Raw genomic sequence first — 21,025 nt, 5'->3', positions numbered from 1 at the left:
GTACCATTCTACATAGGTTCTACCAACTGACATGTTTCTGCAAATTATATTTAAATTTAATGAAAACCTATTAATCGAAAATATAATAAAACCCAAAAACCTATTATTAATCCATAAACCGGCACCCGTTAACCCGAAAACCCTGAAAATACAAAAGTTAGTAATCTATTATTTTCCACGGAATTTAAAAAACATAGAATCTCAAATGAAAATAAGAAGAATAAATTTTGGTAGTAGTCGTAGTTTTTATTTTGTAAGGCAATGTGAGCTTTGGCTTATATTATAGTGAATGAAGAAATTAGGTATGCTATAAATATCGAAATTGACTGTAACACTTGAATCCATAATTTTCCTACAAGCTTGGTAACAAATTAAATGGTAATATCCGTTGATGTTGTCACCTTTTATTTAAAAATTAATGATAATGTATCCCGTGTATCTTTAAAATATTCTAATATTTCTGTAAATATGGAATGTTAAAAAAAGATGGAACGTAGACTTTTATGAATATATTGAAAAGAATATTGTTTAAATATTGAACATGTACAATTATCAATATTTAAAAAAAACTTAGATTATCGTTTAGATTTGGGATTAGAAAGTTTTGTAAAAAAATCAAACTGTATTCATTTTTACATATATTATAATATAATAAAGGTGTGGAAGTTTGACTTTTACTGATTTGATGGTAAATATATTAAAATTGAAGGTGTATAGTTATTGTGTTAATATATTAACTAGCTTAAGATCCGCACCTTGATGTATTATATTTCTTACATTAGATATAACTAAAAACCCAGTAACTATTACATATATAATTATTTGATGTATTATATTTCTTACATATTATGAACTAATAAATATGTATTGAATAACTAAAAACCCAGTAACTATTACATATATAATTAAATTGGTGCGGACATATAAATAAATTTTATAATTCAAACAATATGTTTTTCTATTTGATAGCATATATAATTAAAATAAAATGATATTAACATGTATAATATATTTTTAATATTTATATCTATTAAATGATGATTTCTACTCATATAAGTTTTTTAATCATTTGTATCTTTTATTGCAAAAAAAATTATATTACTGATAAAAAAATTTCATTGTGGGATTAATAGTTTTAGTAATTTACATTTGTTAAAAAAAAAAAATAAGTTTTCAATGTTTTTTCAAAGCTTTTATTAAAACAAATTGTTCAAAGTAAATTTCTAAATTAAATATTTATGTAATTTATATGTTATATAGTTTAATTTAAAATGAAATATATATATATATATGTTTTTCTAATCATTTGTATTTTTCATAACAAAAAGTTTAAACCATGTATCACAAAATTTGAATGTGAGACTTTTAACAATTTTAGTAATTTATGGTAGTTTTTAAAAATTCAAAATATAGCATATACAGAAAAATCTAAATTTTATTATATGGTTAATGTAGTTTTTAAATTTATTTTAATAGTTTAAAATTAAAAAATGATAGAAGATACATTAATTTTTATCAAATCTTTATTATTCAAAATTATTTATTTTCATATATACTTAAACCATAATAAGCAATTCCGTAATTTTTATTTAAGAAAGTAATAAAGGATATTAATAATGAATTATAGCTAGTTTAATAAAAAACTTATTATATATTTAGATGAACCAACATATTTTTCTAAGGATTCTAAGAATCATTCTAGTGATGATACATGGCTATAAAAAATATTGTAATGCGTCTCAATTAATATATAAGAGATTGTATCATTAGGTGCTATAGTTAAAATAAAAATAGCTACGATAATATATCATATATTGTAAGACCAAAAATAATAATTAATGAAAGGATGCAAAAACTTTGTTTAAGTAGATTTTTGTGAATGATTCCATTTTAATAGTATAAATATAATTTATTATTCATAAAATATAATAACTAATATCTTATAATATAAAATCAAATAAATATAAAATAATAGAAATTTCACATTTGTGCATAATGATTTTTGATAAACAAAGATTATATATATTTAGTATACGGTTATAATTTATAAACGTCTACACATCTTAACTAATAATATACGCATCTGGTTAATCGTTCTATGTGCTAGACGTTGGATCCCCACTCTGTCAATGCGTATCATTTTCTTGAGCTTTGGTTAATATATTATTATACTTAAAAATATATACTCTCTCTGTTTTTAAATAGATGATGTTTTAGAGAGTTTTTGATGTTTCAAAATAGATAATGTTTTCATATATCAATGTATTTTTTCACTTTATCAAAAACGGTGTAACCAATAATATTTTGTAGTTTATTTTATGATTGATTAAATAACTTTTAATTTATATTTTAATGATATTTTTAAGATAAAAAACAAGTTTTTTAATAGTTGTGCACAATCTTAAAATTTAATGTATTTTGAAATAGAGGGAGTATAATTTTGCAGTTGAAAACAAATTAATATGTTTACATGTGTGGTGAAGTGATTATTGGGTTATAAATAATGTAACTATGCAAGTGCCAATAACTTTTAGAACTCTTGTACGATGAACATGTCTTTTCCAGAACAAGTTCTTAAAATATCACAATTACAAGTTCGACTTTATTTTGAACTTTGTAATCAATTTCATTCAACAAAACTCATTTTTTTCTTGTATTGATAAAAAAAACCCACTAATCACATCTTTCTTCCTCAATTCCGAATTGGAAAAATCCTTAGGACAGACGTGAAGCCAAACACCAATTTATGTCGGCCGTTGAAACACACACCAAAAAAGTTACTCCTGTAATAAGTCTTTCTTCGTCGGACAAGAAGTATTACGGCGCGTGTTCATCGCAAATGGTGGAGACCAAACACGAGTTTATGTTGTCACACGCCAAACGGGAAGTCCAGTTACAATCCGACCACGATACCCATCAATCGACGGCGTCTCAAACGAAGAAGAAGAAGAAGAAGCCATGAACATCGTCGTTTCTGTGGAATGGGGTTTAACCACAATCGAAACATTCACGATTCCACATTTATCACCATACTCATCTCTTAATCTATAGCTCAAGAAATTCAAATGACCTTCGTGTGAATACCTTCCCATGAAATCCGTCGCTGGAATCCGAGCTTCTCCGATCTTCTTATCACGCCCACAACGTGTTCGATAAAATACCTCAATGGAGATAAACTGTACACTCCCTTTCATTGGCATCTCCGACTTGAAGTTCCACGTTGGATTGCTTCCTCCCGAGTCATCCAGATCCGAAGATCGAGACTTCTCGCCGATCTTTACGACGGCGAAAGTCTTTTTCTTCTTGATCAGTCTCCGGTTTATCTTGAGCCCCTCTGCGGATCTTATGTCAATCTCAAGTGTTTTTGTCATTGTTGTATAAAACAGAGGATCTATTCTGCCTAAATATATCATAGGTTATATATATTTTGTGTGTGGTTAGTACTTAGTATGTACAAATGTGTATGTACGTATTAGTTCTAATCATCAACCAGAAGTACCGTGGGTGTTATTTATAGAGGAGACAACATCATATGTCTTAAATACAAACAAGGGTCGAATGAAGGTGACAGTGGAAGTTTGGGATGAAGACGCGACGATTCTTCTTCTCTATTTCCCATTACAGGAATAAAAGGGACGTGACATAAATACAAAAAATAAAAGACGTGACAAAAAAGAAGAAGACTTTTTAAATTTAGATATCTTTCTTTCATTAGTAAATTTCTTACTAGTTTAAAGTATTTATTCGATATGAGGAATATACATTTTAAAATTAAAGTAATCTTTAATATATATAATTAGTGCGTTAGTACTAATAGTGGCATAACAAAATTAAAATTGATTTTTTGTGTAAATTATCTTTTGTTGTGATTGTTTAATTACGTTATTTATTTAATTTTAGCCTAAAGTAATACAACACAAAATTAAGCGATGTTTTCACTATTCTAAATAAAAAATAAATATATTTTTGATATTAGTGATCAATTACATAATACTGTATTTTTTTATCGGTTGAATTAATTTTTTTAATGATATTTTTTTTGTAAAATAAATTTTATAAAAATAAATATTTTTCTAATTAATTTTAAGCGTAAAATAAAATTGAGAGAATATCTGTTTAAAGTAAAATAATTCGTTTTTAATATGTTTGTGGATAGATTATCAGGGGCAAGGCCTATATAGTAGTAAACACACAATACTAAAACTATTTATAATGTATTTTGCTATTTTTTATCTTCAGAATAGAAGAATTATATAATAGAGGTGGAGTTCGCTAATGTATTTTCTAAAATAAGAATTTTTAGTTATAGAATAAAAGTAGAGAATTGCTATTTTTTCTTATATTTGTAGAGAATTAAATAGAAATAGAATTGAGTTGAGGTAATTTACTTATAAATGCTATCATAGAAGTAAATATAAGAGTGGATGGAAGATGCTCTGATGAATTGTATTGCTTTGCTTTTGTTGGTTTGACTGACCGACCTAACCGGATTAGTTCAAAAGGGGAGATCTAGTCCTCACCAGGTAAGAAGTGACCACTCAATCACAAACATACTTTAAATATCTATATATGTGTCATGTATGTGAACGTATATTAAATCTACTTTCTTGATTACTGATTATGACTTCGAATCTTGCAATAACTTTATCACTATTTTCTTAACATGAATGGCAAGAGATAACTTAATTTGCATGTACATATGATTTGAGTAGTGTTTTCTTAAGAGTATAACAACACAGACGAGAAATATCCGGCCGACTCCAGCGGCGTGATAAATGCGCAGGGCTGGTTCATTGTCAAATAAGGAGCGTTCAAACAGCCATGAAACAAGCGTAGCAAACGAAAGTACTCGTATGTTTCTTCCTTATTATTATTTGGTAATCTATGTGCTCGCATTTTCCATAAATATGCCTCTCTTTTCTCACACTACAGCACGAGATTTCTTAGCATATATGAACTTTTGACGTGTAAAATGAACTTTAAAGTATAGTGATGAATGATAGAAAATTCGCATTCTATGAAAATTTCACTTTTGTTAAGATAGTCATGTTTTTCGATAAGTTATCGTTTTGTTTACTTCACACATATTATTATTTTAGAATACTGAACATATATTTAATTCATACTGTGAAATTTTCATATTGATATCATAGTAAAATATAAAGTTTGATCATGCTCGACAACCTCGACTTTTCATTGTTGTTGGAGTCATACGTTTAAGTAACTATTAGTTTATGACTAGTACACTCACGATTATTAACATCAAAATACTTTTCTTGTGTTGGAACAATTTTGGTATTCTAAAGAAATGATGATATTTGCCCAGACAAAAATAAAATCATCTCTTAGATCTTATTAAAACATCCGTAAGCAAAGTAGTCGTTAATTAATACTGGGGTTGATTGGAAGGAGCCGTAGCTTTATATTTTTGTTTTAGAAATAAAACTGTAGATATTTTTTTTGCTGTGGCTATAAATAATTTTGCTATAGAATATCAACTATAGGTTTAAAAAGATTTAATAGCTTACATATATATTTTCTAAAGCAAAAAATAAGTGCTCTAGATTTATCGCTTTCCAGCTAAAAATAAATAAAAAGAAAAGAAAATTTGTAGCTTTAAAAAATCTTTACAAAACATGATTGACAAAAATTGGGACTGTAGAAATAATTTAAGCTGTAAAAAGATCTTACAACATTTCTAAAGCATTTGCCAATCGACCCCATTATCTTATAAGATTCTTTGGGAGCTCAAACATTTCAATTACTATAAAATAAAATGATAATTTTTTTTTGGAAACATACTTTAATTTGGAAAAATGATGGAAACTAAGAGTTTCTCCAACTTATAGTTATTTTTGTTTCTATAATAGCAGATTGCTATATATTTTACATCTATTTATAAGGGAAGAAATAGTTATTTTTATTTTTTGCTCTATATATTGAATAGTGCTATTATAGAGAAATATATTAAAGCAAAATTATCTCTATTATAGAGATTTTCTATTTTATAAAAAAAATCTATAATATTATTTGAAAAGTCACTTTCCAACATATCACATTCAAGTTAATTCTCATAACGGTTAATTACATAGAGATCCTTAATGAATTAAAAAAAGTTATTTCCGATTGCCATCAATAACAATTTTATGTTTCCTTTTTCTTAATGAAATTTTGATTTTTTTTTTTTTTAGTAAAATATTAAAAAGGCAAGATTTACAAAAACATAAACACAGATTTTTACAGGGGAAATTACATGCTTACCACTTTTATGGTAACACTTTTCATTTTTACCACCACTAAAGAGAGATTTTCAAAAATATCTTATTCATTATGTGGCAAAAGACTATTATGCTCTTGTTATTTATATATATAATAAATCATTATTTAAAAAAAAAAAAAATAATAATAAAAAAAAGAGTAAAATTATTTTTTATGTTTTCGAATTATACTTTTTCAAATTCGATTTTTTTATAATTTTTTTTTTGAAATTTTTTTTATTTTATTTTCAAATTTCTTTTTGAAAAACGAAAATTATGTTTGACACTATTTTTAAAAAAAATTTATATATTTTTTAAGTATTTATTTATATATGTATTAGAATCCTAAATTTCACATTCCAAAAACCATATCCCACCCCTGAACTATAAACCCTAAGTTTATATTAGTTAACCCTAAGGGTATAATTGTCTTTTATCTTTAATTAAAAGTGAGGGTAAAAGTGGTTAGTGTAACATGAAAAGTGATACTATGAATGTGTTATTTGTGGCAATTTCCCATTTTTATACAAAACGAATTTAAGTTTTATTAATTTTCTGTTTCATACAACAAGAAAAAAAATCTATAATTTTTTAAATATATACTTATAAACATATATAAAACATAACTTCACAAAAAAATCAAAATAAAATAATTTAGACCTTATTTTCTAAAAGGTAATAGTATGTTTATTATAAATCTATATTTTTGATCAAATAAATAATAAGAAAATAATTTTAAACAACATAAATGATTATTTAATATCTTTTTTTTAGAAAATAATAATATATCTTATGATTATTGTACCACCAAATAAATATTTTTAAAAATGTAAGGCTGCAACAAGATAAATAATTTTTTTATGATCTATATATTTTTGATTTAATGATTTGAATTTTTATAAAAAAAATTATCAGCATTTCAATTTCTTTTTAAAAATTCGAAAATAACATACATTATACTTAATATTACAAAATATTTATTCATACTAAAATAAAAGTAGACAAAAACTAATTAACAAGAGGTTCTTATTTTAGTATAATTGTAAACAAAAAAATTGTGAAAGTTTCACGTTAGCTTAGTGGTTTGTGTTGTTCTTGATCATTTTGTGGAAGCACCGTAGCCTAGTGGTTATGGTTTAAAGGCTTCTACACCCAGGTCTGGGATTCAAATCTCAGACTATGCAATTTCTTGCAGATTACACAGAAAATCTAGGTTTCAATTCCCGGAGCAATCGATTTATTCAACAATTATGCGATTACGGAAGAAAGGCTTACAAGGATTTCTCAACATGGTGCAATTAAATCCGGCCAGACGTTATCTTTATAGAACGGCTCAAATGATGCAGTTATGATTATGATCCTCATAAGACATGTAGTATTGTCGGTTATCGAATCGTCTTTGTAATCTTTCTCATAATTGTAATATCTAAATAAATCCCCGACAAAAAAAATTGTGATTCATTTAAAAAAAAATCTGATATAATACGAAATACTAAAATTTAATAACCAGCCCTTCTTAATAAACAATCAAATCAACCAATTATTATGATTTAGTGTGTATGAATTTTCAAAATATTACAAGTTATGTTTATTAATGCAACACTGATTTAATATTTCTGTTTCCTATTTTTTGTAGAACAATATATACGAATAATATATACGAATTTATACAAAAGTTTGCAAATATAAGAGGATAAATTGAACTACATGAATTTAAAAATAATAATCTTATTTTAACATAACAAAAAATTGTATTTAATTTCAAATAATAAAATATAATGTAACATATCAAAAATAAATATTTGAAATAATAACAATTTATTATCTGTAAAATGACATAATTAATTAATATCGGAAAATAATGATACATAATATTTTATTATATATATAAATTACAAAATAATTTAAATCTTATTAACAAACGAAAAAATAGCTATCTCTTTTATTGTTTAATTATTATGAAAATATTTGTACTCATGCATAGGCACGGGAAATCACTTAGTAGCAAAATATATGAGAGATTTGTCTAGGTTGGCTTTTCACCAATTTCACTAAGAATCATTCAACCCATTTGAATATTTATCGTTACTTTAAGGTAAAGGAAATTAAGGAACTTGCTTTTGACTAAAATTAGAATATACATAAGAAACTAAAATACGTACTTTCCTATTTTTAATTCACGAGAGGGACGACATAAACTCAAGGAAAATCGTATTTTTCAATGAAATGGAATCTGAAAAAGATGCAAATCAACGACGCATAATTAGATATTTTCCCTGCTGAGAGTGAGAGGAATCAAGATCTTCCAAGCGCAACGCAAGCCCAAACAATTTTAAACCATTAATTATTTCTATATCATAGAATCCTATTCTTAAATATACTTATGGGTTATATGAGTATCATTTTATGAGAAAGACAACCACATGTGTTTATGTTGTGGTACACATGTACTTACGTACTGTACTGGAATTAATTCACTTGGGCATAATCATGATAGCTATTTCCATTGCGCTTTTTGGCTTTACCAATGATGTGGAAAAATGCATTAAAATGATTTCCAATTTTAATTTATGCGTCAAGAATACGAATAGTCTTCTCACAACATGAAAGGCTAGAATTTTATGTCCAATTTGGAGGAAGAACAACTCAACGTCCTACAACAATATCGATATCCACACTTTCATCGTCATACCAGCATGTATTAAATCGGAAGTAAATTTGTATCTGAAATAGTTTTTGTTGTAATAATTAAATCGTATGTGTATTATATATACCCACAGCTCATTTGTATCAATTCGAGATAGATTTGCCAGGATATTTTCAAACCTTTGCTGTGATTGTGGTGCATATAGTGTGTTTTTTTTCTTGAACAGCCGGTAAATCGCCATATTATCAAAATCAAACTTGAAATCCTATTGGTTCTGTTGGATACATTCTGCATGCATGCATCACATTGTGGGACGTCATTTACGTGACGTTGCAGAACTTGTGGAAAAAACGCTCACTTAGTACTTCTCAACAACAAGAAACAATAAACTAATTTTAGCCTGGAAATATTTATAATATATTTTCTAAAAATTTCTTTGGCAAAACCGTGATGGTTGATAATTAATAATTATAATAATCATAGTAATTTTATATATCTGTTTTCGCAACGTGCCTAGTCTCATTGCTATATTGTTTAATTACTAAGTATGCTATTAGATTTGGTCTTCCCAGCACCTTTGTGGCTCGCTTGGATCGCTTAGGTGGGCTGATCCTCGGTCTGTTTGTAGGAGGGATGACCGTCATCAGGATGTGGTCCTCACCACTCCCGGTTTTATGCTATGGCTCGCAACTACTTCCGAAGTCGAGTCCAATAAGTGTGGACTTCAATTGTTGTTCGATATTCCTGAAGGCGCTCTAAAGGTTTGTTGGGGGCAGTCAGATGATCAAAGCTCTAGGAGCTCATGCTCTCCACTACCGGTGGTTGTTCGAGGCTCGAGCTGCAGCGACTAGGATGGCAAAGCTGCGTGTGGATAGAAACCAATCATTGGAGCAGCACTGCGGACAAGCCAAATTATACCAAAGCGTGGTCTCATAGGTTATCAAAGGTTTCCTTCCCATGCAGCAATGCTTTCTGTGTCAAGTTTCGACTTTGTCCAAGCTAATAAACCTTTTGTTAAATATGGTAGTAACCGATGTTCGAGTTGGGTTTGCTTCAATTTCCTTTCTGGTGTTGCTTTAGATTTATATTTTTTTCATTTCGCTACTTATGTTCTACGTAACTTCTGTCACAAAAAAATTGGTATAAAATTTAACATTTACAAAAAGAAAAAAAAGTATGCTATATTAGATTAACTCAAAGGGTCTGATGCCTTCTCTCTAAAAAAAAGGGTATATATTCTTTCTTTTCTCGCCTAGACTAGAGTGTGCAGTTGACTCCATATATAAGCTAAGTCAGCTTACGAAGTCATGTGTGTTCCGACAACGCATTTAATAATGCACGGATGGAAATCATCAGAGTACGGGGATATCGAATTTGTTTCGAAATCTTGTGGAAAAGAAGATACTGTAATTTTGTTTTGAAAAGTAGTGGTTGTAAACCAATTATTCAATAAAGACAGTAAATCCAGAAAAAAACATGTCTGGGCTTCTATTATAAATAAATTTATAATATTAACAATGAAGGTTGAGACGAGTTAACACCTGTTTACCAAATATGAGTTTTTTATTCGTTATTATTTTATTGTGGATGTGAAGTAATTTTAAAATAGTATTTGATTTCAGTAATTATAAATAAAGGGTTTTTCTTTTTCGAATATGACTCAAAACTTAAAGTCAAACACAAACTAATCCATGTTTTTTTTGGAAATTTTGACTTGTCTCTTTCACCCCAAAGTTCAGATTATTCACGAAAATACAATTAATTTTTTTTTTGAAAATATATATTTTACTCTATCACCCTCATCTTTTTCAAGTATTCACAATATTGTTATTGTCATCAATACACCAACCACCATGAACAACCAATTTAAAGCTATTAATGCACCTAAAAATCAATTTACACTCATTTTTTCTCAATTCTTATGAACCAAAAACAACATCTCTTTAGTTTCTGGCTGTAGACGACTTACATGGAAGTCTTCTGGTCAGTGCAGAGGTTAATTTTGTAATTGACCTTTAAATGTGTCTTTCTAGACGACTTACATGGAAGTCGTCCATCTTTTTTTGTTAAAAAAAATCGAGACGACTTCCATGTAAGTCGTCTAAGGTAAACGGGTTAGTTTTGCATTTGACCGAATTGTGTCAGAATTTTGACTTTTTTTAGAAAAAAATATTTTTGTCTAGACGACTTAGCCACAGAAGTCGTATATCAGATGACTTCCACGAAAGTCGTCCATGATTTTATTCCGAGATTCTGGTCAAACTTCGCTTATCTTGGACGACTTCCATATAAGTCGTCGGACGGACAACTTCCGTGTAAGTTGTCTAGAAAAAAATAATTTTTTTGTTTTATTTTTCAATTACAAAACTTACATGAGACGACTTACATGGAAGTCGTCAAGGTATAACAAAATATTAATTTCTGACACAATCCGGTTAAATAAAAACCTATTTTCCCTAAACGACTTACATGGATGTCATCTCGATTTTTTTTTTTAATAAACAAAGATGAACGACTTCCATGTAAGTCGTCTAGGTTAAAAATCAATTGCAAAATTAACCTAAATGGACCACTTTCTAGAAGTCTACTAGACGACCTCAATGGAAGTCGTCTGCGTTAATGTTTAATAAACTTTCATTTTCTCTAAAACTATAAAGACTTTTTAGTTTTTTTTGTTAATTCATGTATATTAGTCAATATTGGGGTACTGAATGAAATTTATAACTTAATTGGTGATATTTATTAAGGTTACCAACATTCATGCTTAGTAAAGTTTCTAACTAAGAAGTCTTCTATGTTAGTTTTTGTGAATTTGTTAAGTAATTTTAAGATGTGTTTATTTAATTTTCAAAAGTGTCAAGTAACTTCAAGAATATCAAGTAACATGGTTTAATGTGTATTATCAGATTTTTTACATATGTATCTAATGAAAGTGTTCTAGCTTTGAACTTATCTAATGTTTTGTCTTTTGTGAATTTGACTAAGTTTTCTTGAGAATTCTTCTCCCTTAGTTGTAATAAATTTGATTAATTTTTGTGTTATTGTGTTTTGTTATTGAAGTTATATCAATAACTTCAGTTATGTCAAGTAATTTTGACAAGATAATGTCGTGGAATATGAACATATTAACTAAATTTTTTAATTGATATCTCTTCAAATTTACAAAAAAATTCACAACTAAAGGAGTATACATGCAAATCACAAAACAAACCACAATCAAAACTATTGTAGATCATTTCTCTACAAAGACAAGCTTAGACTCCAATTGATATGAAAGAAGATATCGTCAGAAGACTTCATGGAACTCGTCTGGAAGACTTCCTGGAAGTCGTCTGGAAAACTTTCTGAAAGTCTTGTAGCACATTATATTTTAGAAGACTTCCGAGAATACTTTCCATAGGTCTTCCATAGTCTGATCCAGATCTGAAAAACATGTATATCAAACTCATATCTGTAAAACCTACATATCATATCAAAAACGTTCAAATAGCTTAAAAACAGAGAAACTGAGTGGAAAATTAGATAGACATACTTTTATAGAATACACAAAGTACATATCCAAGTGGAAGATGAGAACCTTCTGATTAAAACCTGCAACAAAAAGATAGATTAATGAGAAAGACATGAGACAAAAATGAAAAATTCATATCAAATTTAGTGTTTTCAAGTCAAAGAGATTAGAGTGGGTTTGGAGAGTGTTACTTTGGAAAAAATATGAATTTTATGCAACATGAGGTTACCAAATGAAGAAAAATGAACTTACCAAAACCCTCATATCTATTATGATAGGGAGACATGGGAGAAGACTCCGTCATAAGACTTCTTGGAAGTCGTTTGGAAAACTTCCTGGAAGTCTTCTAGCCCAGAAGTCTTCCACATCTGAAAACCCTGCATATCCAAATCAAGATTTGAAAAACCTGCATCTTCAAAAATGTTCAAATGGCTTAAAAACAGAGAAAATGAGTGGAACATTAGATAGATCTACCTTTATAGAACACAAAAAATACATATCTAAAATTAATAAATCTATCTTTAAATGAGTGGAAGATGAGAACCATGTGATGAAAAATCTGCAAAACAAGATAAACTAGTGAGAAAGGCATGAGACAAAAGCAATAAATTGATTTAAAGTTTTGTGAGTTCAAAGAGATTTGAAAGAGGTTGAAGAGTTTTAGAATGAGGACAATACCATTTCTGTTGCTGCCATTTGAGAGGAAGAGAGAGAATGTGTAAAAAAAAATTATATATAGAAACAAAAATTCTAATAAAGTTAAATATTTTTGATTAGAAGATTTACTAGTCGTCCAGAAGACTTCAATATTTTTAACGGGAAACTAAAATATTTTTAGCGGGAGTTAGAAGATTTCCCAGAAGACTTATATGTTAGTCGTTTAGACCCAAAACATAACTCCTAAACTAAATTAACTAACTAAACACTTCATCAAATCAAATTAAACTTAAAAAGAGTTTACTATACACAAAAATAATCACATGTAGATAAAAATTTAATTTTTCAAAAAAACATTTAAGCTTTCCAAAATATAACCCTAAGAATACATACAATACTATAACATATGTTGACAAACCCTAGATCAAAGAATATCATGATTCACTACTTTCACTCATCTATGTTGAAAACAATTCAATTTTATTATATCTTAATTTATATCACTTAAACCTTTTTATAATTACATGATTTTAATTTTTTCCTTATCAAAATATTTTTTACAAAATTTATAAATTATTTTTAAGATAAACTATACCAGACTACTTCTGTGGAAGTCGTCGAGAAGACTTAACATAATCTCAGTAGACTCATAAGGGAGATATATTCGTAAAACTGAGTTTTGTTTTTTTGTTTAGTCACAAGGGACTGGCTGTAATTTCACAAGGCTTTTGGGTTAATTTTTCATTTGATTCAAGTTTGAATATACTTTTGTAATCAAAATCAAGTTTTGAGTCATATTTGGTAAATCCCCTATAAATAAAAATATGATTTAAGAATATAGAATCCGATCAAAGAAGAATAAGTAAAACAATTATCATCTAAAATTGTGTTAAGATATATATCTAATGTTCAAAATATATAATGTTTTAAATAAATTTTTAAAATAGAAAAAGATTGAAAATTTTCAAATTAATCTAAGTACTGGAAACTATGTAATTAACTGAATTGATTTTAATATTTTTAATAAAAAGTATGTCTTTGTTTTTAGCCATAATCTATATTATTAAAAGAGAAGTACCCATTAAAAAATATCCCTAAGTTTTCTAACTTATTTACACTTTCATGCCACTGAGAATTAAATTAAACGACATATTTTAATGTTTGTCTTTTTCAATTAAATTATTGAGTTTTCCTTAATCACATTTAAACTTAATGTCATTAAATGAACCTACATATTTTAATGCTTGTATTTTTCAGTTAAATTAATGAATTTTTCTTAATCAAATTTAAACTTAATATCATTAAATGAACCTAAAAATACATCATATTTAACGTAACTTATTCCTGAAGACGCTGTAAAGGTTTGTTGGGGGCGGTCAGATGATCAAAGCTCTAGGAGCTCATGCTCTCCACTACCGGTGGTTGCTCGAGGCTCGAGCTGCAGCGATTAGGATGGCAAAGCTGCGTGTGGATAGAAACCAGTCATTTGGAGCAACACTGCGGACAAGCCAAATTATACCAAAGCATGGTCTCATAGGTTATCAAAGGTTTCCTTCCCATGCAGCAATGCTTTCTGTGTCGAGTTTCGACTTTGTCCAAGCTAATAAACCTTTTGTTAAATATGGTAGTAACCGATGTTCGAGTTGGGTTTGCTTCAATTTCCTCTCAGGTGTTGTTTTAGATTTATATTTTTTTTATTTCGCTACTTGTGTTCTACGTAACTTCTGTCACAAAAAAAATTGGTATAAAAAGTATGCTATTGGATTAACTCAAAGGGTCTGATGCCTTCTCTCTAAAAAAAAAAGGGTATACATTCTTTCTTTTCTCGCCTAGACTAGAGTGTGCAGTTGACTCCATATATAAGCTAAGTCAGCTTACGAAGTCATGTGTGTTCCGACAACGCATTTAATAATGCACGGATGGAAATCATCAGAGTACGGGGATATCTAATTTGTTTCGAAATCTTGTGGAAAAGAAGATACTGTAATTTTTTTTTGAAAAGTAGTGGTTGTAAACCAATTATTCAATAAAGACAGTAAATCCAGAAAAAACATGTCTGGGCTTCTATTATAAATAAATTTATAATCCTACTATATAAAAGGGACTAAATTCAAGGCTTTTGGGACTATCCACCTCAGCTAAAATATTCTCATCAATAAAGAATTAGAAATATATGTCATTTAGAAGATAATTAACGAACATATGTTTTTTAATATTTCTAGAAATTTCATATTTGTAACTGTTAATTTATTAATAGAATCATATATCTATATTGAATTATGTTCTATTTTTAATCATTAGATTTCAAGGATAAATAAAATATTAATTTATAATATATATATAGTTTATAACTTTATATTGTAGTTATAAATAAAGAGAAATAACCAGGGAGGATGAAAAATCTCATGTAAAATTATATAATTAAAATGGTAAAATGGTGAGTATGATGAGGTGAATCTAAGAAAATTTGTTGTACAAATTATGATGTTTTCTTCGTCCACTAAAATGATTTAAAATAAAATATATATTCACATAAATAAGTCAATATTTTTTTTTTTTTTGGTAAGATGTTAAGATTATCATTTTCTGAAAGGTTACACTGTTGTTTTTAAACAACCTATTACAACAAGGAAACAAAAACAACCACGAACAACTCAAGGTAAAAAAAGCCTTAAAGAGGTTTTATACAAGAAATATAAAAAAGAAGTAGAGAAGAGGAGAAAGAAGAACTTGCCGGGTAAGAGAGGAGACGGTCACGCATTATACGGTCGAGAGAGACAAGGATGACTGATGAAGGTGAAGAGACAGCTGTGAACACACGAGCATTACGTTCTTTCCACAGCAGGTAGATAGATGACTGAAAGTAGAGCTTGATAACTGAAGTAGCATGCGCATCTGCGTTGACGCGAGGTTGATTGATCCAGGCTGCAACATACTGTAGATCAGCCGGAGGAGAAATCCAAACTTCAGCAGCAAAAGGCTCCCATATCAAACGAGATAAAGAGCACTCAAAGAAGAGATGATGGTGAGTCTCTATTTCCAGATTACAAAGGACGCACGTTCCTGAGACATTTAACCCCGAACGCCTCAAGCGATCCTTGGTTGGCAGTCTTCTCCGCAAAGTCAGCCATGATATAAACACATTACGTGGAATATGTTCCTTGAACCAAATAGTTTTATGCCAATATTTGTTGTTGATAGTGTTTATATTCTTTTCTGACATTAGTATCCATATTTTTAGTAAACTGATCCAAAGAGATTAGTTTGTGGAGCTAACCAAATGAGGATTATAGTGTTTACTTTGGAAAAAGTAATAGGTTGAATGATAAATGACGTGCATGCTTTTTCACATGGAAATCTGCACATATATTAAAATTGTAAGATTTGAATCATAGAGAAAATATAGTGCATATGACTGAAGTTGGTCCATTCCGAAACTAAAGATGGCTAAAATTCTTCTTTGTCAAAATGCATAGATGTGAATCTTATATGAATAGAGTTCTCCATTGCTTATAGCAGTGTAATAAACTCCGTGTGTAAAGGATAAAAAATGTTATATAAGTGAAAACAAAAATTATGATTTTTTTTCTTGTGCCTATAGGCTCTTCGTAATTTGAAGAAGAAAGAACATATTGTGTCAAAATCTTTGGCTCAGTCAAATTTTATCCAGTTGTTTATAAAACTGTTGTTATCTGATTCATGTAATTTTTCAGTGTTGATTTAAAAGTCCAAAAGACTCATCTATACTGACTTTTTGATATATTTTTTCTGTGATTTGAATTTAAAAATAGATAAAACTTTCGATAAGTTATGTAAACTCAGAACAAGTATTTAGCTTTAGAAAGCATTTACATGTTTCAAACTTATAATATATACATATATAATGTTTAACATTATGCATATAAAATCAGTGTAAAATGTGCTTGAATATGTTTCTCTTCTTTAATGTGTTAATTGTACTATATATAACATTATTTTAAAATTTCAAAAATTTTATGTCACATACAAAAAACCATCAATAAAATATAATTACAACAAAAAAATGAAAAATTATAAACATATAAATTTAAATTAAGAAAAATTAACATTGGAAAAACAAGAAGTTAATGTAAAAGAAAAAAACCGACAAATAATATTATAAATAATATAAATTTATAAGACACAATCCGCGCGAAGCGCGGAAAAAATCTCTAGTATTAACAATGAAGGTTGCGACGAGTAAACACCTGTTTACCAAATATGAGTTTTTTATTCGTTATTATTTTATTGTGGATGTGAAGTAATTTAATGTTTGTCTTTTTTAAATGTTTGTCTTTTTCAATTAAATTATTGAGTTTTACTTAATCAAATTTAAACTTAATGTCATTAAATGAACCTACATATTTTAATGCTTGTATTTTTTAGTTAAATTAATGAATTTTTCTTAATCAAATTTAAACTTAATATCATTAAATGAACCTAAAAATACATCATATTTAACGTAGCTTATTACTGACGAGTATAGCCCAATAATGAACTTGAATTTTATTTTTACGAAAACGTGAATCACTTGACGTATGTAATATTTAAAATATATTAACTACAATATAACAAATGCATATAACCCTCATATACTTTAGTTTGAAATGATCATGCTCAAGTTTTATATAGTCAACTTACATCATGCATCGATCGTTGTATAATATTCAAACCATCTATAGTTTTCGTTTTCCTTATAGGATGTATCAACCAACCAATCATCATATTGATTTTTTAAGATTTATAAAAAAACAAATCAATAAATAAAACTCAAAATCCAATATCTTCTATTAATCAAAACATAATATCTTCAATGTTGTATCTTTAATGTACTTATTAAATATAGAAACTGTAACCATAATTACACTAATTATAAGAATATTTGATTACAACCCATTGATCTATTACTTCGGTAATTGATTTGCTTGCAGAAGAGGAAAAAATAAATTTAAAATTTGTAAGAATACAAAGATATAGAGATTCCAACCAATTGCCTATATTTGCGTATGATTTTCGCATAATAAGCTTCAAATTGAACATTAAAAAAGAAAGAAAGATTTTTTTAATCTTTTACCGACACAGAATTTAAACAAAATGAAGAGTTAATGTAATTTTTTTTGTTACACTTCCCGAAAAAGGGTTACAACATGGGCTTTCACAATATGGCATTTTAACATATTAATGTTATGGACATTTAATACTTATCTTGACGAAAAACAGAGACTGCAAATAATTTATTATTAATAAAATTATGAAATTATTTACAATTTGATGACTAATTCATCATCCTTTTTTATATGTTAAATTTTTCAAAAAAGTTTAAAAATTATTGTATTTTCTTTAAACATGTATAACTAATTTAGAATCTTTGATGCCATAATAAGTCACAATATAATATTTCTTCTTATTTTACATTAATCACCATTGTTTTTATATATCGTCTACAATTTTCTAATTACGTCTGTTTGTTCTATTTTTTATATGATATCGAATATTCGTCATAAATAGATAGTTTAAGATGCAAAAAAATTATTTATTTGGTGAATATAATACATCAAATATCAAATACATGATTTAGTTAAATAAATAACCAAAAACAAAAAATTTATACCCGCACGCTGTTATATTAAAAAGAGAGAAAAGCGAGTATACAAGTTTACACCCAATATCAAGTAGATGCATTGATGTTTGGGTTCCTTTCCATATTGATGTATAATGTATTTCGGTGTTTGAGGAATTTTGTTTCCACCAACTTAACATATTCTTTATCTTCTTATCGAAGCCAAAACATTTCTCCACTACGTAATTCTATCAATATATTGAGAAACATTACAACATTGTTTTGTAGTCATAAGTTAACATGAAAATGAGATTTAAAATTCTTAGAGAAATAGGTTAGTTCATCTTAACTTATATTATATTTTTATTAAACTAAATATTAAATTGATAAATAGTGTACAAAAGAATATTTTCACACTTTTCTTAAATAAAATCTACGGAATTGCCTAATGTGATTAATGTATATATGACAATAAATGATTATGAATAATAAATATTTGATAATGATTTTTGTATATTAGTCCTTTTTGTTAAATTTTATATTATTAAAAGATATTAAAAATATTAATCATATAATAAAAAAATTTTAAAAAATTATATGTTATATTTTGAATTTTTAAAACGACTATAAATTACTAAAAATATTCAATGTCTCAAACTAAAATTTTGTGATCAATGGTTTAACTTTTTTTGGTAATAACAAGATACAAATGATCATAAATCATATAAATATGAAGTCTTCTTTACTATACATTCATAGTATATATTAATATAGTTTAAAATTAAACTATATAACATATAAAAATACTTAAATATGATAATTTCTAAATTTGTATTGAAAAAGTATTAAAACTTTAATATTTTAATTTTGAAATTTGCATCAAAAATCGCACATTAGAAATTTTATGTTTATCATATGAGTAGGAATTCTCAATAATAAATATTTATATTAAAATATATTATATATCTCTGTCCATGTCATTAAAATTTAGTTATAAACCATATAAAATAAATAAAATGATTGTTTTGATTTATTTACTAAAACAAATATCGTAAATAAACAAGATGTATTGGTTTGGTTTATGTATTTACTATAATTTAATTATATACATAATACGTAAGTGAATACAAATAAATAATAATAGATAAAATTAGTTTTCTATATAACATTTATCCCACTCAATTGCGCGTATCTTAAGCTAGTTATATAGTATACTCAAAATATATCATTATTTTATGGGGTTTTAACCTTGATATAATTTTGGTTTACAAAAGTTTATGTATGTTTTGAGTCTTTATTGAGTCATTGCAAGTTCAAATACGTTTTGGACAGGAATGCAGATTTTGGAACATTTAAAAACATAAGAAAAACTAGAGCTGAAACATCAAGCTGGATTCAAACTTTAAAGCTAGTGTCGATTAACATCACCCTTGGTGTTGGTCGGCGCCCATCATGACTAAGAAAACCTGATGTATTTTTTATTAAGTTTCAAGAAATTGGAGATTGACCCTTCCACTTTTTTGCAAACAAGTCCCTCAATAGTCATAATATATTTTTGAACTCTTTTATTTATTAATGCAGTTTATTTATAATATGATTTGCATTTATGCTATCATGTCAGAATAGTTCATTTGTAGATTTAGGATTTGTCTAGGGTTGATGAATTGCTAGATTGATTGAACTAATAGAGTAATCTTATATTCGTCACCTAGATTGCTTTTAAAGTTAGTTTTAGTTTGACAACCTGAAAGTAGATCTAATTAGAATAATTGGTAAACATGAAAGTGTTATCAATTTTCTGAACTAAAATTAAATCAGCAAAATACATATGTGCAAATAGTTTTGATTTAGGGGTTTTGTGAACTTATCAAACTTGTTCTTGATATTTGTCTGAATCGTTTAAGTCACAAAGAAATTTAGAATGTTAAGATAGAGACATATACAATCTCTACAACAAAAGTTAGCTGATTTGAATTCTGTGACTTGAGTTCAAGAATTGTTTTTAATGAACTCTTAGCAATTGTTGACCTTCAATACAGATTTACATGCAAATCTTCATGAGTCTAGCGCATCTATCTATGCTATTATTTGCGAAGTAAGTTTTTGCAACGGAGCTCTCACGTTAAAAGTTGGAGCGCTTAATATCTATAATACCCTTAATGAATTTTATATATAATTAATTATAGCATCAAAAACGAATTTTTATTAATAATATTAACTTTTTTAAAAAATAAGATAATTCTTATATATTGTGTTGTTATCTTAAAACATATTTTTCAATTATAAAATTTAAAAATAAAATATAGAAAAATTATAATAAATTCAGTGGTTAAAGTCAATGTTATCTTTAATAAATTTTCATTAAACATATATAT

At 27.3% G+C, this 21,025-nt stretch overlaps 1 protein-coding gene across 1 annotated transcript; it reads right to left on the bottom strand.

The window, feature by feature from the left end:
* Nucleotides 1–1,438: 1,438 nt before the first annotated feature.
* On the bottom strand, nucleotides 1,439–20,931 carry LOC103862839 (BON1-associated protein 1). The gene is made up of 2 exons (XM_033290849.1): nucleotides 17,531–20,931; nucleotides 1,439–14,383 (listed from the first exon to the last, which is right to left on the bottom strand). Exon 2 carries the CDS (start codon nucleotides 3,411–3,413, stop codon nucleotides 2,862–2,864), a length of 552 nt encoding a protein of 183 aa, XP_033146740.1. The 5' UTR covers nucleotides 3,414–14,383; nucleotides 17,531–20,931; the 3' UTR covers nucleotides 1,439–2,861.
* Nucleotides 20,932–21,025: the final 94 nt, after the last annotated feature.

Source organism: Brassica rapa, chromosome A04 (genome assembly GCF_000309985.2).
Source record: "Brassica rapa cultivar Chiifu-401-42 chromosome A04, CAAS_Brap_v3.01, whole genome shotgun sequence".
NCBI classification, from domain to species: Eukaryota; Viridiplantae; Streptophyta; class Magnoliopsida; order Brassicales; family Brassicaceae; genus Brassica; species Brassica rapa.
Note: the sequence above shows the minus strand (reverse complement) of the source record. Positions and strands in the feature narration are given on the sequence as shown.